The sequence below is a fragment of the Rhinoraja longicauda genome, chromosome 4, assembly GCF_053455715.1.
Source record: "Rhinoraja longicauda isolate Sanriku21f chromosome 4, sRhiLon1.1, whole genome shotgun sequence".
In the NCBI taxonomy this organism is placed as follows: domain Eukaryota; kingdom Metazoa; phylum Chordata; class Chondrichthyes; order Rajiformes; family Arhynchobatidae; genus Rhinoraja; species Rhinoraja longicauda.
Genome location: NC_135956.1, coordinates 86,185,379 through 86,208,240, shown reverse-complemented (window position 1 = coordinate 86,208,240; position 22,862 = coordinate 86,185,379). Strand labels below are relative to the sequence as shown.

Below are 22,862 nucleotides of genomic sequence, written 5' to 3'. Positions count from 1 at the left end.
ACAGCGCCAGAGACCCGGGTTAGAGTTGCTGCCTTACAGCGCCAGAGACCCGGGTTAGAGTTGCTGCCTTACAGCGCCAGAGACCCGGGTTAGAGTTGCTGCCTTACAGCGCCAGAGACCCGGGTTAGAGCCTGACTACGGGTACTGTCTCTGTGGAGTTTGTACGTTCTCCCCGTGACCGCGTGGGTTTTCCCCGGGTGCTCCGGTTTCCTCCCACACTCCAAAGACGTACAGGTTTGTAGGTTAATTGGCTTCGGTAGATATTGTAAATTGTCCCTCGTGTGTAGGATAGTGCCAGTGTATGGGGATCGCTGGTCGGCACAGACTCGGTGGGCCGAAGAGCCTGTTTCCGCGCTGTATCTCGAAACTAAGCTAAACTAAAGTGGTTGACCTGTAATACATGTCTCTGTGATGATTTTCAAATGTACTGATCTGAGAAATGTGTATAGGAAAATAACTGCAGATGCTGATACAAATCGAAGGTATCACAAAATGCTGGAGTAACTCAGCAGGTCAGACAGCATCTAGGAGAGAGGGAATGGGTGACGTTTCCGGTTGAGACCCTTCTTCAGTCTGATACCCGAGAAATGTATATTATTTATTTACAGATTAACCAGGTTTTATCAACACTGCATCACTGAAACAAAGCAAATTTAAGGGCCAACAGTCTAACTACATTCATTCAACCCACTGTCACCTGTGACCTCAAATACAACCTTTCGTGTGCCTTGACTGCTTTGGCATGAAGATCAAGATGCTAGTCACTCTTAGATTTCTAGCCCCCACACTGCTGCTGCTGATCTCTGCTGAAACTCACATTTCAATGTCACTGCTGCACATATGGTAGTTTTCAGAAGCATTAGATTCAAACGGAGACTTCATCTACCTATCCATCAGCCACGTTCGGGCATTAGAGGTTTCTGTAAGATGGACACAAAAAGCTGGAGTAACTCAGTGGGGCAGGCAGCATCTTTGGAGAGAAGGAATGGGCGATGTTTCGGGTCGAGACTGTTCTTCTCGACCTGAAAGGACACCATTCCTTCTCTCCAGAGATGCTGCCTGTCCCACTGAGTAACTCCAGCTTTTTGTGTCTATCTTCGGTTTAAACGAGCATTTGCTGTTGCTTCCTACACAGAGGTTTCTGTAACATATATTGTGAAAATTAAAGAAATGTATAGGCTGTATTCATGTTGATTTCCTCACAGACTCCATCTTTGCGACCATGAATGGCTGCTTGTAGACCCAGTCACGTGGTCCTCTTGGACAAAATAGGAGGCCTACATTGAGCAGCCACTCCACATTCCTTTGAATTCTTCAGCGTATTCCTGCCCCCCTTTTCCCATATCATTGCAGCTTGCATGCATTCCATATCCAAAATCTCTGGTGACTGGAAAATGCTGATCTATTTTGTTTTTTTTAACAACTGAATGTGTAGAATGTGCCAAGAGGCTAAGTTTAAAGCAATGGTCACACAAAACTTGCAATATATCAATTGGACACACTGACACGCATAATGACGTGAGGATTTGGAACATTGGGATTTTGATCTAAGGATGACAAAAATGTTGTTTTTTTTGTTTCAGGCAAAATTGTTTTATAATTTGTTTTAATAAAGCAAATTATAGACTATGGCACTTCCTTAAATCTATTTTCCAATATCTTGTAAAATCCTCATTGTTTTCTATAATATTGTGCCATTGTAAATCTACAAAGCTCTGGTTTATGTTGGCAACCTTAAAAACGTGTCTTACTTCTAACTGTTTTTGTGATGAAAACTTAATGCTGCCTGGTCTGCAAAGTATTTCAATCAGTACTTGTGAATATACAGTAAACCCACCATTTAACGCACCCCTTTATAATGGATTCTCGGGGCGGACGTGTGGTCGCCACCCTCAGCTGGCACGCCACACAAACCTCATACAGCCTGGCTTCAGACACCATCCCAGGCAAGATGCCCCAGCGAGCCCTTCTTCACCCGCCTCAGGGTCCCGTTTACGTGTTTGTTGCGATTCACGTTGTAGACCCCGGGGACAGTGCTTCCTGCAGGTCACCGCCAGCAACAGGTCACGCTCGGTCACCATGGGGCTCCCTCCTCTCTCACCTGCTGCTGCTGCTTCCGTTGTAGGCCCGTTGCTTTGTCCACTTTCCGCTCCACCCCTACCTCCGCCTCCTTCTCCCATTGACCTCTCCCCCCCTCCTCCCATCTCCTCCCCAGAGTCGATAAACATACTCCACCTTCGGAGATGTTGGCAACTGCAGGGATGATGGAGGAGGGGGCGGCGATGGAGCGAGGGTGGGGAGGCCGAGTGGACAGAGCAACATGAGGAGGAGGAGGCAGTGGTCGGAAGGGGGGAGGGGGGGATAGAGAGGTCGTGGGCAGAGCTACATGAGGAGGAGGCAGTGTTCGGAAGGAGGGGAATAGAGAGGTCGTGGGCAGAGCTTCATGAGGAGGAGGAGGCAGTGGTCGGAAGGGGGGGGGGATAGAGAGGTCGTGGGCAGAGCTACATGAGGAGGAGGAGGAAGCAGTGGTCGGAAGGGGGGAGGGGGGAGGATAGAGAGGTCGTGGGCAGAGATACATGAGGAGGAGGAGGAGGAGGCAGTGGTCAGAAGGGGGGAGGGGATAGAGAGGACGTGAGCAGAGCAACGGGAGAAGGCGGCGGAAGAGCGGAGAGTAGATAAAATGAAGGACTGACAGGAAGAAGCAGCAGCAGGTTGGAGGAGAGGAAGCCCCACAGTGACTGAGTGCATCCTGTCGGTGGCGGTGACCTGAAGAAAGCGCTGCCCCCAGGAGCTACAATGTGAGCCACAACTGTCGCTTCACCTGGACCGTGCAGTAGTAGGTGAAGAAGGGCTCGCTAGTGCAGACCAGCAGCATGGCCGCCTCGTTTTAATGGGAAACAACACAAAGTGCTGGAATAACTCAGCAGGCTGAATCAATCTGAAGAAGCGCCCTGCACCACCTGTCCATGTTCTCCAGAGATGTTGCCTGACCTGCTGAGTTACTCCAACACTTTATGTTCTATGTGTATTAACCAGCATCTCGTAGCTATATAGCTGGAAACAGGCTCTTTGGCCCAACTTACCCACATCGGCCAACATGTCCCAGCTACACTAGTCCCACCTGCTTGCATTTGGTCCATATCCCTCCAAACCTGTCCTATCCATGTACCTGTCTAACTGTTTCTTAAACGTTGGGATAGTCCCTGCCTCAACTACCTCCTCTGGAAGCTTGTTCCATACACCCACCACCCTTTATGTAAAAAAGTTACCCCTCAGATTCCTATTAAATCTTTTCCCCTTCTCCTTAAGCCTATGTCCTCTGGTCCTCGATTCACCTGCTCTGGGCAAGAGACTCTGTGCATCTACCCAATCTATTCATAGAAACATAGAAAATAGGTGCAGGAGGAGGCCATTTGGCCCTTTGAGCCAGCACTGCCATTCATTAGGATCATGGCTAATCATCCACAATCAGCAACCCGTGCCTGCCTTCCCCCCATATCCCTTGATTCCACTAGCCCCTGGAGCTCCATCTAACTCTATTTTAAATTCATCCAGTGAATTGGCCCCCACTGCCTTCTGTGGCAGAGAATTCCACAAATTCACAACTCTCTGGGTGAAAAAGTTCTTTCTCATCTCATGATATTCCTCTCATGATTTTATATAGTTCTGCAGTTCTTTATTTCAACTGCATACAATGATAATATCTTGCTGGGTTACAGCAGACAATCGTCAATAACAGACACCATTCCCCCCCACTAGGGTCGATTAAAACGAGGGTTTACTCATTAACAAGGTACAGAATTTGCTGTTAGTAATTCCCTGCTCCTCCACTTGGAGTGCTATTGCAAACTCCTCCGGTTTCATTGGCGACTGCCCAATTGCAATGCCACAGCAGGCAGTATAGGTAGAAACATGGAACCGCAGATGCTGGTTTACAAAAATAGACACAAGGTGCTGGAACAACTCTGTGGGTCAGGCAACATCTCTGGAGAACACGGAGAGATGACATTTCGGGTCGAGACCCTTCGTCAGGTGATATTTCGGGTTGAAACTCTTTTTTTGCCTCAGAAATCAGTTTGTCACACACCAAACACACGACTGAAAAAGCAAAGTCTATTTGACAAACAGAGAAAACACACACCACAGCAACAACACCAAAAAATGGGCTAATTTCTCCAGAAAAATACAATGAGAGTTATACATAACTTTTGCATGAAAGAATGATTTCAGTTACGTGCAGGGATATGGTCAGTAGGCTTGATTGTCGGGGGAATTACCCATTTATCTCCACTCTGCCTGACTACAGTGTTGTCACTATTTAATTGTTTAATTAACCTCATTCTAAGTGAGGCTGAACTGATTTTGTAAGATGGCACTAAGTTCATAATGGCACTGTAGCCTGTAATTAGAGTTCAACAATTTATCTGGTACTATGCAAATTAATTTTAAATGAGGTTGCTGTACTTCAAAATTCGAAATCTTTTTAAGTAATGTTTAAGAATTTGACTTTCATATTTTGATGACTGTCATTATCTCCTGTCCCTTTTCTCAGCTTAATTCTGCTCCCTATAAAACATTTAACAAGTTAGTCAAAAATGTTTATTTTTATGCCTTGGTTTGCTTTTACAGCATTCTCCAATGTGAACGATTGAATGGCTTTCCTGTTGACATAATTGAACATCAAAACTGTCATAGATGCTAGAAGTCTGAAATAAAACCAGAAAATGTTCAAGATTCACACTGCGTCTGTGGAAAGGGAAAGAGAGTTAACATTTCAGATGAAAAACCCTTTGTCAGAATTGAAATAAAACAATTCTGTCAAAGGGTCTTTGAAATGATAATATTAATGATTCCAGCATCTTTTATTTTAATTGTCATCATTATTGTTGTTGGGACACCAGGGATCTCTATGAATTAACTCCTGATACCTCGTGACAATATTAGTGGAGGAAGCCCAAGTCACCGTTATCTGTCTCGGGTCTCCACCCGAAACGTCACCCATTCCTTCTCTCCAGAGATGCTACCTGCCCCGCAGAGTTACTCCAGCATTTTGTGTCTAACCACAGTGATCATAGATCTTAAAGCAGATTTCGTTGGTGCTGATAAGAAAAAACTAGACCATTTTCTTTAAGACTGTGAGGCAAAGAAAACTAGTTGCAGAATGTTAAGATAAATCTTACAACTGACAATTGGTGTTAATTTCTACATTACCATGAGAGATTGAAGGATCATCTTGCCAGTGTTAACCATGATGCATTAGCAAATGATTTAATGGGTTCAATAATACGATCCATTTCCATTTTTAATTATTTTAAAATTATTATCGGGTTACTATGTAGAGACTTCATCAGTCGGCATCCATTTTGATGTGTTTTGAGGTGACAATGAAATGTGGAAATGTGGAAAAATATAGTAAACAAAGATGAAATGAGGATAAAAATGAGGTATTGTCCTCTTGTGGTGATTTCCTACAATGAGGAAGTAAATGCTGCTTTCCTGCTTTGACACCGTTGAAGTTCATTGTAAATTTTCAATATTTAACAGTGGTAAATTCACCACTTTTGCTGCACATAGCTGTCTACTACTTTAAAGAAGAAATTTGACAAACTTTTTAGGAACACTCAGCTTAACATGAAATCACCAAACATGCAAAACAAAACAAAGAAAAATATTAATAGCAAGATACCTGTGTTATCTTCAGAGGATGTTAAACCTGAGGTACAGAATAGTTGTTCAAAACTTAGTGGATCATTCAATATTAAAAAAATGGAAACTACAATACTAATGTATTCTTTCTGCATACAAGTGCAATGACAATATTTTCTATCTCCCCAGCTTATAAAACTATCACTCTGCATGCAACAAATCAAACACATACGCTGTGATTGTGACACCACTTTGGTACGACTTCGGCCCCTGGAATCCGCGGTGTCTCCGCCACCTGTGGCGGTTCCCAAAAGTAGTGGTCTGTTTCGAATTCGACCTATGGAGAACATAAACATTTCAGTACATAAAATATCGGCAAGTATTGAACATTTTGCTCAATGCGCACGTTATATTTTGCAAGGACCTAGCAAGTAAAGATGGATACCCGTGCAGAGGAGTTGGCAGATAACTCTTCAGATGGGGGAAGGGAAAGGTGGAGGTAGCAACAGAGGCAGAGAGGTGATGGGGAGAATAAAAGGTCGCAGATTCTGGAATCAGATAGGAAATGGCGAAGAGTGGAACTGAATGAGGGGTGGTGGCAAATGGGAACATCAGAGGGCAGAGAGGTGTGAGCATTAATATATAGTTTATAAGCAAAATACAGAATAATTCACCAGGAAAAGTAGTTCCTCCATGGCCTTCAGGTTAAAAAAATATGGATCAAAGGGCATATAATTTTGACCAAAAGAAAACAGTGAGCCTGAGGAATGGGAACATTTCAGAATTTATCAAAGATAAAAGACCAAACATTAATAAGAAAAGGGATAGAATAGTCAGTTGACAACCTAGATATGTAAAATCAAGCTGCACTTACTACTTTTCCTGGTGAATTATTCTGTATTTTGCTTATAAACTATATATTAATTCTTTAAATGTTAGCCATTGCTTGTTTATGTCACACCCTTTGATATCACTTCCCAATCTGCCATCGCCTCACACTTTCAGTTTGTTTTATTATGATTGAAGGCAATAATGTCAGATTGAACAAGATCATTTTAACATTGATGTATAACTCCATCATTTGTTATCCATTTCCTAAATGTCTTACCTACAGATCATCAACTGACTCTTTCTCAATACATTGCATCACACTAAAGTAGCCTATCACCAAGTTGCTTCCTCAGCACATTGATCAATCTCAATTAGAAATGCATGAGAAAGATTCAAGTTCCTTGGCATTAATATAACAAAACGATCTGTCATGGACCAACCACGTTAATACAACAGCCAAGAAGGCACACTAACACTTCCTAAGTAGACTGAGGAAATCCGGCAGGTCTACAATGACTCTTACAAACTTCTACAGGTGCACCATGGAGAGCATGCTGTTGGGTTGCATCACAGCTTGATTTGGGAATAGCCCTGCCCAACACTGCAAGAAATTGCAGGGTTGTACATGTAGCCCAGTCCATCACACAAACCAGACCCCACCACTGACTCCATCTACTCTCAAGTCTGCCTCCGTAAAGCAGCTAACATAAACAAAGACTTGTCCCACCAGAGTCATTCCTTCTTCTCCCTGCTCCCGTCTGGCAAAAGGTACAGAACCTTGTAAGTGTGCACCACCAGGCTCAGGAACAACTGGTTCCCCTCTGTTATCAGGCTTCTGAATGGTCCTTCCATAATCTAGGGTACTGTCCGATTCACCTCTATCCCGTTGCCGATATTGGACTTCGTCTATGGAACTGACGCACGACAATGCTGAGAACTATATTCTGATACTCTGGATATTCCCTTTTGCTTTATCTATTGTACTTGAGTTTGACTTGATTGTATTTATGTATATTATTATCTGATCTGTTTGGATTAGCTTTGTTGAACATTTAGTTATAACTGGTTATGGTTATGGTTGTTTTCAGTGTTGTAAGTTCCAGCTACAACTGTTTAAGTGAGACTGGAGCCACACTTTATCCAGTCCAGGTGAGGGCACCCAGTCTCCTTCCCTAGGGGAGACTGATGAACCTTTTTTTTACATATAACAAGTCAGCTTTATGATGACTTTTCCAAGTGTTAGAAATCATAACTCCAATTGTCAGGGATTACCATCTTCAGTGGGAAGATTCCTAAATGGGAGAAAAGATCAAACTGACAACACGCATTATTTTAGTCAGTTATAATTACGAATTTTGTCAGTAAAATTATTTGGTAAATAGATGAATATACTTCAATTATTATGCTTCAGTTATTACTGGGGTATTCAAATATTTTTATGGAAAATGCTGATTAAAAAGAGGAAGTTAAAAGCATCAGAAGGTTACATGTATTAATTTTGAATTGCACACATATGACAAATGTTTTGTGCTATGCTGTTGGTAACGTCTCTTAATGGGTTAAATGAGAAGACAGGTGGACAATTTCCTTACCATCTGTTTTGTCAGATGCATCATCTTTGTAACCAAGCAAGTAAAGAACAGATTAAGAGTTAGTGTGTTAGATTACATGTACAATAAACAATCATCACATGTGAAATTTTACTTCATATCAGAGACTTACGGGAAACTAGAGGTACTGATAAACAAAATATATAGGAAATGAAGAATATGAAAGATTTGAATAAATAAACTAGAGGGATGGGTGGAAAAAAAATGTACTGAAAGAAGATAAAACACACCTCAAGATGTAATAAATGATATCATTCTCTAGCATTGTGCATTTGACTACTTGCTGGTGAGTAGCATAAATGATGAGGCAATAGTAGCAACAAGGCAGTAGGAGTCACTGGAGGCAAGAGGTCAGCATAATGAGTCATAAAGGTGTGCAGCATAGAATAAGGGCACTTTGGCATAGTTTGTCCAAACTGACTGTAATGCCATTTGGTAATCCCATTCGCCCACATTAGGACAATATCCCTCCACCCCTTTCCTGTCCAAATGGCTTTTAAATGCCTTGATTATATTTGCCTCTCCCATAGGGTCATACAGCAGGGCAATGGGGCCCCTGGGTCTAACTCATCCGTGCTGCCCGAGATGCTCATTCAAGTCAGTCCCATTTATCTGTGTTTGACCATATCCCTTAAACGCTTGCAATCCATACATCGGTTCAAATGTTATTTAAATGGTATTATTGTGGCTTCCTCAACCACTTCCTCCAGCAGCTCATTGCGTGTACCTTCTTACTTTACATAGAAAATAGGTGCAGGAGGAGGCCATTTGGCCCTTCGAGCCAGCACTGCCATTCATTGTAATCATGGCTGACCATCCACAATCAGTAACCCATGCCTGCCTTCTCCCCATATCCCTTGATTCCACTAGCCCCTATCTAATTATCTTTTAAATTCATCCACTAAATTGGCCTCTACTGCCTTCTGTGGCAAAGAATTCCACAAATTCACAACTCTCTGGCTGAATAAGTTTTTTCTCATCTCAGTTTTAAATGGCCTCCCCTTTATTCTTGGACCGTGGCCCCTGTTTCTGGACTCCTCCAACATTGGGACCATTTTTCCTGCATCTAGCTTGTCCTGTCCTTTTATAATTTCATATGTTTCTATAAGATCCCCTCTCATCCTTCTAATTAGTTTAGAGATACATCATGGAAACAGGCTCTTCGGGCCACCATGTCCACACTAATCAACGATTACCCGTACACATTAGGGACAATTAACCTACAAAACCGCATGTCTTTGAAAGCCGGTGCACCCCGAGAAAACCCACGCGGTCACGGGGAGAACGTGCAAACTCCGTACAGGCAGCACCCATAGTCAGGATCACACCCAGGACTCTGGTGCTGTAAGGCAGCAACTCTATCTCTGCGCCACTGTGACGCCCTTTTTTACGTGAAAAAGTTGCCCATCGGGTTCTTATTAAATCTTTCTCCTCTCACCGTAAACCTCTGCCCACAAGTTCTTGATTCCACAATTCTGAGAAAAATATCATGTTCTGTAAACCTGTATGTACCCCTCATGATTTTATACACCTCTATATGATCACCCCTCTATGTCTCCGATGGTTCAAGGAATAGAATCCTGCCCTGTCTCAGTCCATTGCATCCTGGCACATCCTTGTAAATCTGAACAAAATACTGCAATTTAGTCTTCTATTACTGCAACATAAATATCTGAACTTCGACACGCTAAGCACTGACTGCTGAAGACAGCCATGCCAAAAACCTTTTTTCACCATCCAATCTTCTTGTGCTGCCACTTTCAGCGAACTATGCACTTGTCCTCCTCGATCTGCTCTACAACACTAGCCAGAGCCCAACCACTCACTCAAAGTCTTGTCCTGATTTGACTTCCCAAAATGAAACAGTTCGCATATATCTGAATTAAACTCCACTTGCCATTTCTTAGCCAGCTGATCAAGATTCCGCTGCAGTTGCCGACAACTTTCTTCACTATCTACGATATCACCTATTTTAGTGTCATCTGCAAATCACTAAGCAGGCCTTGTACATTCTCATCCAGATCGTTGACATTAAAGGAAAACAACAATGGGCCCAGCACAGACCTGAAGCACTCCACGAGTCACGGGCCGAAAGCAACCTTTAAGTTCAGCTTATTGTCATATGTGCAAGTACAGTGAGCTACAGACACAATGGAAAATCATGCAGCATCACAAGCACAGACTCAGACAAACACACAACTCACACCTTCCTGACTTTTCTCCTCCCCTTCACCCACCCCCTCTCTCCTTTTCCCCTACTCCCCTTTCTTGTCGGCTTTCCTCTGCCCCACATTTACTTTCACTTTCCCCACTCTCACCCTTGCCCACGCCATCATATACTGCTGCCCCTCAATACTGCCCTCCCTTTTATTTGCGCTTATTCCCAATTTACCACTCTCCTTTGCCTTCCTCACTCTCTCCAATTGTCTTCCATTTTCTCCTATCCCCCCCAATACTCTTTTCCCTCTCTCCCCTGTCTTCCTATCTTATAGAATCATAGAATCATTCTGCACAGAAATGGGCCCTTTCACCCCACCTTGTCCATACCAATAGTGATGCCAATAGTGCCCATGCTCACAGAGCCAGAGGCCCAGGTTTGATCCTGACCTCGGGTGATGTCTGTGTGGAGTTTACATGTTTCTCCATGTGAATGCGTGGGTTTCCTCTGGTGTGTGCGAATCTGGTGATTAATTGGCTATAAATTGCCCCTTGTGTGCAGGGAGTGGATGAGAAATGTAGGTTAATTGGCTGGGTAAATGTAAAAAAAAATTGTCCCTAGTGGGTGTAGGATAGTGTTAATGTACGGGGATCACTGGGCGGCACGGACTTGGAGGGCCGAAAAGGCCTGTTTCCGGCTGTATGTATATGATATGATATGATATGATATGAAAGTGGGATAACGTAGAAATTAGAGTCACACAGTGGAAACAAGCCCAGCGGCCCAACTTGCCCACGCCGACCAACATGCCCCATCTACACTAACCCCACTTGTCAGGTAATGTATTGGAAGAGAAACTAGATAGAGTGGACAGTGACAAGCTGTTTCCTTTGATTAAAGGCTGAGGGGGGAGAGAGAATGTGAATCAAACTTAGAGAGCACAGGAGGAAAAATTTCTGAGTAACACAAAGAGAACCTTTCATGTGCAGTTGGAATCAGGGACTGCCTGCAGATGTTTAGACGTACTGCAAGGAAACAGACCCTTCGGCCCACAAAGTCCTTGCTGACCATCAGTCATGATTAAGCCTTGTTAAAAGTGTGCTGACAAGAATTCAGAGTATGCATGTTCCTGTTAGACAATAGACAATAGACAATAGGTGCAGGAGTAGGTCATTCGGCCCTTCGAGCCAGCACCGCCATTCAATGTGATCATGGCTGATCATTCTCAATCAGTACCCCGTTCCTGCCTTCTCCCCATACCCCCTGACTCCGCTATCCTTAAGAGCTCTATCTAGCTCAAGGCAGAGAGAAAGTCAAGGCAGGTGTGCGTAAGGAAGCTTGGATGACGAGAGGAATTGAGGCTCAGGTCAAGGATAAGAAAGAGGCATGGGCCAGGTATAGGCAGAGAGGATCAGGTGTATCCCTGGAGAAGTTTAGGGAACTTAGAACTGCGCTAAAGAAGGAAATCAGGAGGGTTAAAAGGGGAGATAACTCTGGCAGATAATATTAAGGATAATCCCCAAGAGATTTTATGTACATCAAGGGAAAATGGGTCACCAGAGAGAGAATGGGGCCCCTCAGGAATCAAAGAGATCTTCTCTGTATGGAGCCGCAAGAGATGGGGAAGGTCGCCAATGAGCATTCTTCATCTGTTTTTACCGTGGAGAAAGACATGAGCACCGGGGAACTTGAGGCAGTCAATGGAACTGTCTTGAGATTAGTCTTGAGTCAAAATTACGGTCGAGGAGGTGTTGAACATCCTAACATGTATGAAGGTATACAAATCTCCTGTGCTTGATCAGATATATCCAGAGACACTATTGAAAGCTTGAGCAGAAATGCCAGGTGCCTTGGGTGAGATTTGAGTCATGATTAAACACAGAAGACTGGAGCATGGCAAATGATGTGCCTCTTTTTTAAGACGGGCTGCAAGGAAAAGCCCAGGAACTGTAGGCCAGTAAGTCTGACATCTATGGTTGGAAAGTTATTAGAGTATTCTGTTGGACAAGGGCTGATTAGAGATAGTGAGCATGGTTTTGTACGTGGGAGATGGTGTCTCAGAAATCTGAGTTTTTTGAAGATATAATCAAAAAGGTTGAGGAGGGAAGAGCTGCCACCGAGTGATACAACGTGGAAACAGGCCCTTCGGCCCAACTTGCTCACAATGACCAACATGCTCCAGCTACACTAGTCCCACCTACCTGCGTTTGGCCGAAACGCTTCTAAATCTGTCCTATCCATGTACCTGTCCCAATGTTTTTTAATCATTGTGAAATTACCTGCCTCAACTACCTCCTCTGGCAGCCCGTTCCATATACCCACTAATCTTTGTGTAAAAAAGTTACCCTCAGGTTCCTAATAAATCTTTCCCCTCTCACCTTAAACCTATGCCCTTGAATTCTTGATTCTCTGACTCTGGGTAAAAGGCTCTGTGCAATAACCTTCAAGGAACTATGGTACCTGTATGGATCCCTGTGCTCTACAACACTCTCCAGGACCCTACCATTCACTGAGTAGAGCTTTCCTAGTTTAGGCTTCCCAAAAGACAACACCTTGCACTTCTCTGTATTAAACTCTGTTAACCCCAGCCCACTTGCCCAACCGATCAAGATCCTGCTGCAATTTTTGAAAACCATCTTCACTATCTACAATACCACCCACTTCGCTTGGGCAGCTTACAACCACGGGGTATGAGTATATTGATTTCTCTAACCTAAAGTAACCCTTGCTTTCCCTCTCTTCTTGTCCCTCCCCCACCCTCGTTCTCCGACATTCACTGTCTTTCTGATAAATGTAACTGATTGTATGACTCATTGTCACCTTTCCCTCAGCTGACAAGGAACCATTCTAGATTTCCTTATCGTTATCTGTTTTGTTCCCTCGTTTTCACACCTTACCCCTCCATATCTCTAGACTCCCTCTCCCCTGACTCTCAGTCTGAAGAAGGGTCTCGACCCAAAACGTCACCCATTCCTTCTCTTCAAAGATGCTGCCTGTCCCGCTGAGTTACTCCAGCATTTTGTGACCACCCACTTTGGGTCATCTGCAAACTTGCTAACCATGTCTTGTACATTCTCGTCCCAATCATTGATATAGATGATAAATGGTGAGTTTCATTGTCTGTGTAACATTTTCACCTAGCCCACAGCTAACAATGGACCGTTTCCTTGATCATCGTAACTTTTTTTGCATATCTTTAATTTCTTTGTTTTATTTCTCTCCCTATCGTGGCCTATATCTCTCGTTTCCCTTTCCCCTGACTCTCAGTCTGAAGAAGGGTCTCGACCCGAAACGTCACCCATTCCTTCTCTCTGTCCCACTGAGTTACTCAGCATTTTGTGTCTATCGTAGTTGTTAACTAATGTCTGTAGACTGACCCCAGTGAAATTCTTACACTGACATAGCTAGTGTGAACTGTCTTTCCCATTCATTTTTCCTTTTTTGCCTTCAATTTCATATCAGCATTTTTCCCAACTCTGACTTTATTTACTGGTACACTTTCTCTTGTACATTCATCCCTTTTGTGGTGACTCTAGTTATCATTGCCCTGAATCATTGCTTCTTTCTTGCCTTCTAAAGGCAACCCCTGAGTTCCAACTTAGTTGTTCTCCCTTCTGCTTCAACCCTCAAGACTGCCCAGCCCGTCAACAAACCTCCCGGTGAGGATATTGGGCTTGTTCCCGTTTTCCAAATATTATTAGCACTGAGACAAAAAAAAAACCCTAACATTTGATAAAGATGACAATACATTATTTGAAGCAGTGATAGCTTGGAGTGTCATAAGCAAACTTTCCGTGATCTGCAACATGGGTGAAAGAGCTTTGGTGTTAAATTATTTCATCAATCTTACCGAGTGAAGAAAAAGCACCTGCAGGTGCATTGGATGCAGTTAAGCGGCTCGCCCCTGAATGGCCAGTGGTGTGCCGTGATTTTGCAGACGCAGCAGCATTAACATCTACGTCACTTCTAGAGCGTTGCAACCCACCAGGAGTAGCTACAAACTTTGTACTTGGATCTAACAAACCGGGAAAAGAGTTGATTCAATTTCTTTTTACAGGTATTGCTAAAAAAGAACTAATTTCAACAATGGCTCTAAACCTTGGAGAAAAAAAGCCAACATCTTAGTCTTAGAGTCATAGAGTGATACAGCGTGGAAACAGGCCCTTCGGCCCAACTTGCCCACGCTGGCCAACTACATATGTCCCAGCTACACTAGTCCTACCTGCCCACGTTTGGCCCACATCCTTCTATACCTGTCCTATCCATGTACCTGTCCAACTGTTTCTTAAAATGTTGGGATAGTCCCTGTCTCAACCTCCTCCTCTGGCAGCTTGTTCCGTACACCCACCATCCTTTGTGTGAAAAGGTTACCCCTCAGATTCCTATTAAATCTTTTCCCCTTCACCTTAAATCTGTATCCTCTGGTCCTCGATTTCAAATGTTTCAATGTTTCAAATGTTACTCTATTTCAAATGTTTCAGTTCACAAGTTATACGAGTAGAATTAATCCATTCGGTCCATCGAGTCTCCTCCGCCATTCAATCATGGCTGATCTCTGCCTCCTAATCCCATTTTCCTGCCTTCTCCCCGTAACCCTTGACACCCATTCTCATCAAGAATTTGTCTATCTCTGCCTTAAAAATATCCATTGACTTGGCCTCCACAGCCCTCTGTGGCAAAGAGTTCCACAGATTAACTAACCTCTGACTAAAGAAGTTCCTCCTCACCTCCTTTCTAAAAGAGTACCCTTTAATTCAGAGGCTCTGACCTCTGGTCCTAGACTCTCCCACCAATGGAAACATCCTTTCCACATCCACATCATCTATGCCTTACATTATTTTGTAAGTTTCAATGAGATCTCCCCTCAACCTTCTAAACTCTAGCAAGTAACATAGACACAGAAACATAGAAAATAGGTGCAGGAGTAGGCCATTTGGCCCTTCGAGCCAGCACCGCCATTCAATATGATCATGGCTGATCAACCAGAATCAGTACCCCGTTCCTGCTTTCTCCCCATATCCCCTGATTCCATTAGCCCAAACAGCTATATCCAACTCTCTCCTGAATACATCCAGTGAATTGGCCTCCACTGCCTTCTGTGGCAGAGAATTCCACAGATTCACAACTCTTGGGGTGAAAAAGTTTTTCATCATCTCTGTCCTAAATGGCCTACCCCTCATTCTTAAACTGTGAACCCTGGTTCTGGACTCCCCCAACATCGGGAACATTTTTCCTGCATCTAGCCTGTCCAATCCCTTAGGAATTTTATATGTTTCTATGAGATCCCTTCTCATCCTTCTAAATTCCAGTGAAGACAAGCCCAGTCGACCCATTCTTTCATATGTCAGTCCCACCAACCTGGAAATTAACCTTGTGAACCTAGGCTGCACTCCCTCAAAAGCAAGAATGCCTTTCCTCAAATTAGGAGACTGAAACTGCACACAATACTCCAAGTGCGGTCACACCAGAGCCCTGTACAACTGCAGTAGGACCTCCTTGCTCCTAAGCTCAAATCCTCTCGCTATGAAGGTCAACATGCCATTTGCTTTCTTCACTGCCTGCTGTACTTACATACTTACTTTCAGTGACTCATGTACAAGGGCACCTAGGTCTCATTGCACCTCCCCTTTTCCTAATCTGACACCATTCAGATAATAATCTGCCTTCTTGTTCTTGCCACCAAAGTGGATATACTCACATTTATCCGCATTATACTTCATCTGCCCACTAACCCATCCTATCCAAGTCACCCTGCAGCCTTATAGCATTATAGAAACATAGAAACATAAAAAATAGGTGCAGGAGAAGGCGATTCGGCCCTTCGAGCCTGCACCGCCATTCAATATGATCATGGCTGATCATCCAACTCAGTATCCCGTACCTGCCTTCTCTCCATACCCCCTGATCCCTTTAGCCACAAGGGCCACATCTAACTCCCTCTTAAATATAGCCAATGAACTGGCCTCAACTACCTTCTGTGGCAGAGAATTCCACAGATTCACCACTCTCTGTGTGAAAAAAAACTTTCTCATCTCGGTCCTAAAAGACTTCCCCCTTATCCTTAAACGGTGACCCCATGTTCTGGACTTCCCCAACATCGGGAACAATCTTCCTGCATCTAGCCTGTCCAACCCCTTAAGAATTTTGTAAGTTTCTATAAGATCCCCCCTCAATCTTCTAAATTTCAGCGAGTACAAGCCGAGCACATCCTCCTCCTAGTTCACACTGCCACCCAGCTTTGTGTCATCCGCAAAGTAGAGTCCCAGTGCTGTCAAACGCTCATCATATGCTAACCCACTAATTCCTGGAATCATTCTTGTAAACCTCCTCTGCACCCTCTCCGGAGCCAGCACATCCTCAGATACGGGGCCCAAATTTGCTCACAATACTCCAAATGCGGCCTGACCAGCACCTTAGAGCCTCAGCATTACATCTCTGTTTTTCTCTTCCAGCCCTCTTGATATAAATGCTAGCATTGAATTTGCCTTCCTTACTACCGACTCGACTTGCAAATTAACGTTTTGGGAGTCCTGCACCAGCACTCCCAAATCCCTTTGCACTTCCGATTTCTGGATTGTCTTTCCATTCAGAAAATAATCTACACCTTTATTCTTATTACCAAAATGCGTGACTCCTCACTTTGCTGTACTGAATTTCATCTGCCACTTCTCTGCCCACTCTCCTAATCTAGGGTCCAAGTCCTTCTGCAGAGTCCCTGCTTCCTCGACATTGCCTGCCCCTCCACCTATCTTAGTATCATCTGCAAACTTGGCCACAAAGCCTTCAATCCTCTTATCCAAATCAATTATATTCAACTTGAAGAGAAGCGGCCCCAGCACCGACCCTTACGGACCTCCACTAGTCATTGACAGCCAACCTGAAAAAGCGCCTTTTATTGCAACTCTTTGCCTTCTGTCATCCCGCTATCCAAGCTAGTATCTTCCCTATAATTCCACGGGCTATCATCTTCCCGAGCAGCCTGACATGCGGCACCTTATCGAAGGCCTTCTGAAAATCTCTATTCTTTCTGAATACCATTGTCATCAACGGGTATTTTAGTCGTTATTAGACAATAGACAATAGGTGCAGGAGTAGGCCATTCAGCCCTTCGAGCCAGCACCGCCATTCAATGCGATCATGGCTGATCACTCTCAATCAGTACCCCGTTCCTGCCTTCTCCCCATACCCCCTCACTCCGCTATCCTTAAGAGCTCTATCCAGCTCTCTCTTGAAAGCATCCAACGAACTGGCCTCCACTGCCTTCTGAGGCAGAGAATTCCACACCTTCACCACCCTCTGACTGAAAAAGTTCTTCCTCATCTCCGTTCTAAATGGCCTACCCCTTATTCTCAAACTATGGCCCCTTGTTCTGGACTCCCCCAACATTGGGAACATGTTATCTGCCTCTAATGTGTCCAATCCCCTAATTATCTTATATGTTTCAATAATATCCCCCCTCATCCTTCTAAATTCCAGTGTATACAAGCCCAATCGCTCCAGCCTTTCAACATACGACAGTCCCGCCATTCCGGGAATTAACCTAGTGAACCTACGCTGCACGCCCTCCATAGCAAGAATATCCTTCCTCAAATTTGGAGACCAAAACTGCACACAGTACTCCAGGTGCGGTCTCACCAGGGCCCGGTACAACTGTAGAAGGACCTCTTTGCTCCTATACTCAACTCCTCTTGTTACGAAGGCCAACATTCCATTGGCTTTCTTCACTGCCTGCTGAACCTGCATGCTTCCTTTCATTGACTGATGCACTAGGACACCCAGATCTCGTTGAACTCCCCCTCCTCCTAACTTGACACCATTCAGATATTAAAGTGCTTCTCATTACTGCCACTACAATTGCATCATGAAATCCTGCAGAACCTTGGTTTTAAATGCCATGGATCTTACGTCAGTGCTGGGATATATATATATTAAAAAACAGGACATTATAAATCTGTGAGTTGAACATTTGTTGTGGAAATATTTCAAGAGGCTATAGTTATGGAGAGGATGACTGAGCACTTCAAAGTAACTTGAGCTGATCAGTAAATATCAATGTGAATTTATTTAGGTGAAGGCTTGTTTAACAAGATTTTTAGATGGAGGTGAACAGGATATTATTTATGAAATTTTCTTGCGTCACTGAATCCGATTAAAAATATAAGATGTGTAGGAAGGAACTGCAGATGCTGGTTTACACCGAAGATAGACACAAATTGCTGGTGTAGCTCAGCGGAAGAGGCAGCATCTCTGGGTAGAAGGAATGGGTGATGTTTCAGGTCGAGACCCTTCTTCAGATTGTATGAATATAAGATGTTATCTAAAATCAAAACTAATGGAACAAATGATAATGGAATTATCATGATAAGAGATTGGTTGGGTGGCAGGCAAACAGTGAGGATGTTGGTTAAGCATTTAAACTAGAAGCAAGCATATACCGAATCACAAGGATCTGTGGCCAATTTCAACCATATAAAACATTTACTTGAGAAGCAGATTGTACATTGAGAAGTATGCAGCCAAGTACGAAATGTAGTTGAGAGCTAAACACTATAAAGCAAATGGCTGGTGAGCCTGTGCCATAGTAAGGGGACTATGAAGGCATGAGAGAGGAGCTGGCCAAGGTAGACCTGAAAGGGATCCTAGCAGGATTGACGGTGGTACAGCAATGGCAGGAATTTCTGGGCATAATCCGGAAGACGCAGGATAATTTCATTCCAAAAAGGAAGAAAGATTCTAAGGGGAGTAGGAGGCAACCGTGGCTGACAAGGGACGTTAGAAATGGAATAAAACTAAAAGAAAAGATGTATAACACAGCAAAGAGTAGCCAGAAGCCAGAGGATTGGGAAACCTTCATAGGACAACAGAAGGTAACAAAACGGGCAATACGGGCTGAAAAGATGAAGTACGAGGGGAAGCTGGCCAAGAATATAAAGAAGGACAGTAAAAGCTTCTTTAGATATGTTAAGAGAAAAAGAGTAGCAAAGTCAAATGTGGGTCCCTATAAGGCAGACACGGGTGAAATTATTATGGGTAACAAGGAAATGGCAGAAGAGTTGAACAGATACTTCGGATCTGTCTTCACTAAGGAAGACACAAACAATCTGCCAGATGTACTGGAGGACAGAGGATCTAAGGGGTAGAGGAACTGAAATAAATTTTCATTAGGCGAGAAATAGTATTGGGTAGACTAATGGGACTGAAGGATGATAAATCCCCTGGGTCTGATGGTCTGCATCCCAGGGTCCTCAGGGAAGTGGCTCTAGAAATAGTGGACGCATTGGTTATCATTTTCCAATGTTCAATAGATTCAGGATCAGTTCCTGTGGATTGGAGGATAGCTAATATTATCCCACTTTTCAAGAAAGGAGCGAGAGAGAAAACGGGGAATTACAGACCAGTTAGCCTGACTTCGGTGGTGGGAAAGATGCTGGAGTCAATTATTAAAGAGGTAATAACAGTGCATTTGGATAGCAGTAAAAGGATAAGTCCAAGGCAGCATGGATTTATGAAAGGGAAATCATGCTTGACTAATCTTCTGGAATTTTTTGAGGATGTGACAAGTAAAATGGATGAAGGGGAGCCAGTAAATCTGGTGTATCTAGACTTTCAGAAAGCCTTTGATAAGGTCCCGCACGGGAGATTGGTGACTAAAATTAGAGCACATGGTATTGGGGGTAGGGGGCTGACATGGATAGAAAATTGGTGGCAGACAGGAAGCAAACAGTAGGAGTAAATGGGTCCTTTTCAGAATGGCAGGCAGTGGCAAGTGGAGTGCCGCAAGGCTCGGTGTTGGGGCCGCAACTGTTTACCATATATATTAATGATTTGGAAGAGGGAATTAGAAGCAACACTAGCAAGTTTGCGGATGACACAAAGCTGGGTGGCAGTGTAAACTGTGAAGAGGATGTTAGGAGGTTGCAGGGTGACCTGGACAGGTTGAGTGAGTGGGCAGATGCGTGGCAGATGCAGTATAATATAGATAAATGTGAGGTTATCCACTTTGGTGACAAAAACAAGGAGGCGGATTATTATCTCAATGGAGTTAGGTTAGGTAAGGGGGAGGTGCAGCGAGACCTGGGTGTCCTTGTACACCAGTCACTGTAAGTTGGCGTGCAGGTACAGCAGGCAGTGAAGAAAGCTAATGGAATGTTGGCCTTCATAACAAGAGGATTTCAGTATAGGAGTAAAGCGGTTCTTCTGCAGTTGTATAGGGCCCTGGTAAGACCACAGCTGGAGTATTGTGTACAGTTTCGGTCTCCTAATTTGAAGGACATCCTTGTAATTGAGGCAGTGCAGCGTAGGTTCACGAGATTGATCCTTGGGATGGCGGACTGACATATGAGGAAAGATTGAAAAGACTGGGCATCTATTCACTGGAGTTTAGAAGGATGAGAGGGGATCTTATAGAAACATATAAAATTATAAAAGGACTGTACAAGCTAGATGCAGGAAAAATGTTCCCAATGTTGGGCAAGTCCAGAACCAGGGGCCACAGTCTTAGAATAAAGGGAAGGCCATTTAAAACTGAGGTGAGAAAAAAAAAAATCACCCAGAGTAGTGAATTTGTGGAATTCTCTGACCAAATCACTGGATGGATTTGAGAGAGAGTTAGACAGAGCTCTAGGGGCTAGTGGAATCAAGGGATTATGGGGAGAAGGCAGGCAAGGGTTATTGATTAGGGACGATCAGCCATGATCACAATGAATGGTGGTGCTGGCTCGAAGGGCCGAATGGCCTCCTCCTGCACCTATTTTCTATGTTTCTACGTTTCTATTTGGATTTTAAATCAAGTAAATATAAGATATTAAGCTCGCTGGCTTATAGTTGCCAGCATTTTCCATGCAGCCCTTCTTGAATAGACGCACAACATTTGCCACCCTCCAGTCTTCCACCTCTCCTGTATTTATCGACGACTCGTAAATTTAAATTTCCGCAATTTTCTCTCTAGTTTCCCACAATGTCCTCGCATATATCTGATCGGGCCCAGGGGATTTGTTTACCTTCACGTACAATTGTACCTTCAGCACCTCTTTGACATTAATACCTACCGTGGAAGATGATATGCAATAATCCTGATTTAGATTTTGTTTTGAAAAATTGTAAATATATCTCCATTTTCCAAATTATAGATCCATTCACGCAACTTCCACAGTGATTACGTTACTAGAATCTCTTATTTGGGATGGCGTGTCTGAGCAATCAGATGAATATGAACGGATAGTCAGCCAATCAAGCACACTTGCAAGGTGTGGTGTTTATCACACGAAACATTGTAAAATGGCTGCAGATTTTTGCTCTGCTCCCAATAACTTAGATGCAAGAACACTGCATTATGTTCCTAAGTTGCCAATGCCACTATGTTGGACTATTACACTGTAAATTGAAGCTGCAAGTTGCAAAGGGACACTGATTCTTTACGTGAGCAGGTAAAATGGTGTTCATTGCGTCATGGTCTGAGATCATCAGAGCTGAATTATGGTAGAAAATCACCTCCCGTCTGGACTACTGCAACAGCCTCCTCTATGGCGCACCCTCAAAAATCATCAATAAACTTCAATACATTCAAAACTCCGCTGCCCGTCTACTCACACACATCTCGATCCGTGACCATATCACCCCCGTACTTTATAAACTCCACTGGCTCCCCATCCCCCAGAGAATCCAGTACAAAATCCTCCTCATAACCTACAAAGCCCTCCATAACCTGGCCCCATCCTACCTGACCGACCTCCTCCACAGGCACACTCCCACCTGCACCCTCCGCTCTGCCGCTGCCAATCGCCTATCCCCCCACATCCGGACCAAACTCAGATCCTGGGGGGACAGGGCTTTCTCCATCGCTGCTCCCACCCTGTGGAACTCACTACCTCAAACCGTTAGAGACTCCTCCACACTCACCACATTCAAAACATCGCTGAAGTCTCACCTGTTCAGTACTGCCTTCAACCACTGAAGGTCACCTCACCTTCTGTCTCCTTTCTCTGTTCATTTATTTATTTACTTATTTATCTATTTATTCATTTCCCTATGTTCTCAAAATCTCTGTAAAGCGTCTTTGAGTATATGAAAAGCGCTATATAAATAAAATGCATTATTATTATTATTAATCAATTTTATGAAATCATGTGAAGGGAAAAAAACCGATGTAGCTCAAAGACTTTGGGGTCCAAGCACCGAAATAAGCTAAACTTGATAGTTGGGGAAAAATTAAATTAGAGTCATAGAATCACGTCATAGCATGGAAACATGCCTTTCAGCCCAACTTACCCATGCCGGCCAAGATACCCCATCTATACTAATCCCACCTGCCTTCATATAGCCCATAAACCTCTAAACCTTTCTTATCCATCAACCTTATTAAATGCCTTTTTAAATATTGTTATAATTATTTGGAATGTTGCTCACTCACAAGGCTGGAACATAAAAAGGTGATAGTCACAATATATCTGTGCAAGCTGCAAAGTGCTATCAATTTAGACCACTTCATTCAAAGATGGGAAGTATAATTTCAGGAAGATAGACACAAAATGCTGGAGTAACTCAGCGGGACAGGCAGCATCTCTGGAGAGAAGGAACGGGCGACGTTTCGGGTCGAGACCGTTCTTCAGGAAGATTTA

The 22,862-nt window shown here is 43.7% G+C and overlaps 1 protein-coding gene across 32 annotated transcripts in view; it reads right to left on the bottom strand.

Annotated features, from left to right (window-relative positions):
* The window catches only part of clasp2 (cytoplasmic linker associated protein 2), a 278,703-nt gene that overhangs the window by 90,918 nt on the left and 164,923 nt on the right, over positions 1–22,862 (bottom strand). For 17 of the 32 annotated variants that reach the window (XM_078398275.1, XM_078398276.1, XM_078398278.1 and 14 more), the window contains 4 exons: positions 14,096–14,260; positions 8,070–8,093; positions 5,879–5,983; positions 5,687–5,713 (listed from right to left, as the gene is read on the bottom strand). In XM_078398275.1, coding sequence (XP_078254401.1) covers positions 5,687–5,713; positions 5,879–5,983; positions 8,070–8,093; positions 14,096–14,260 — 321 coding nt within the window. The remainder of the gene's footprint in view (positions 1–5,686; positions 5,714–5,878; positions 5,984–8,069; positions 8,094–14,095; positions 14,261–22,862) is intronic. The other 15 variants (XM_078398282.1, XM_078398307.1, XM_078398308.1 and 12 more) reach the window with 6 other exon arrangements.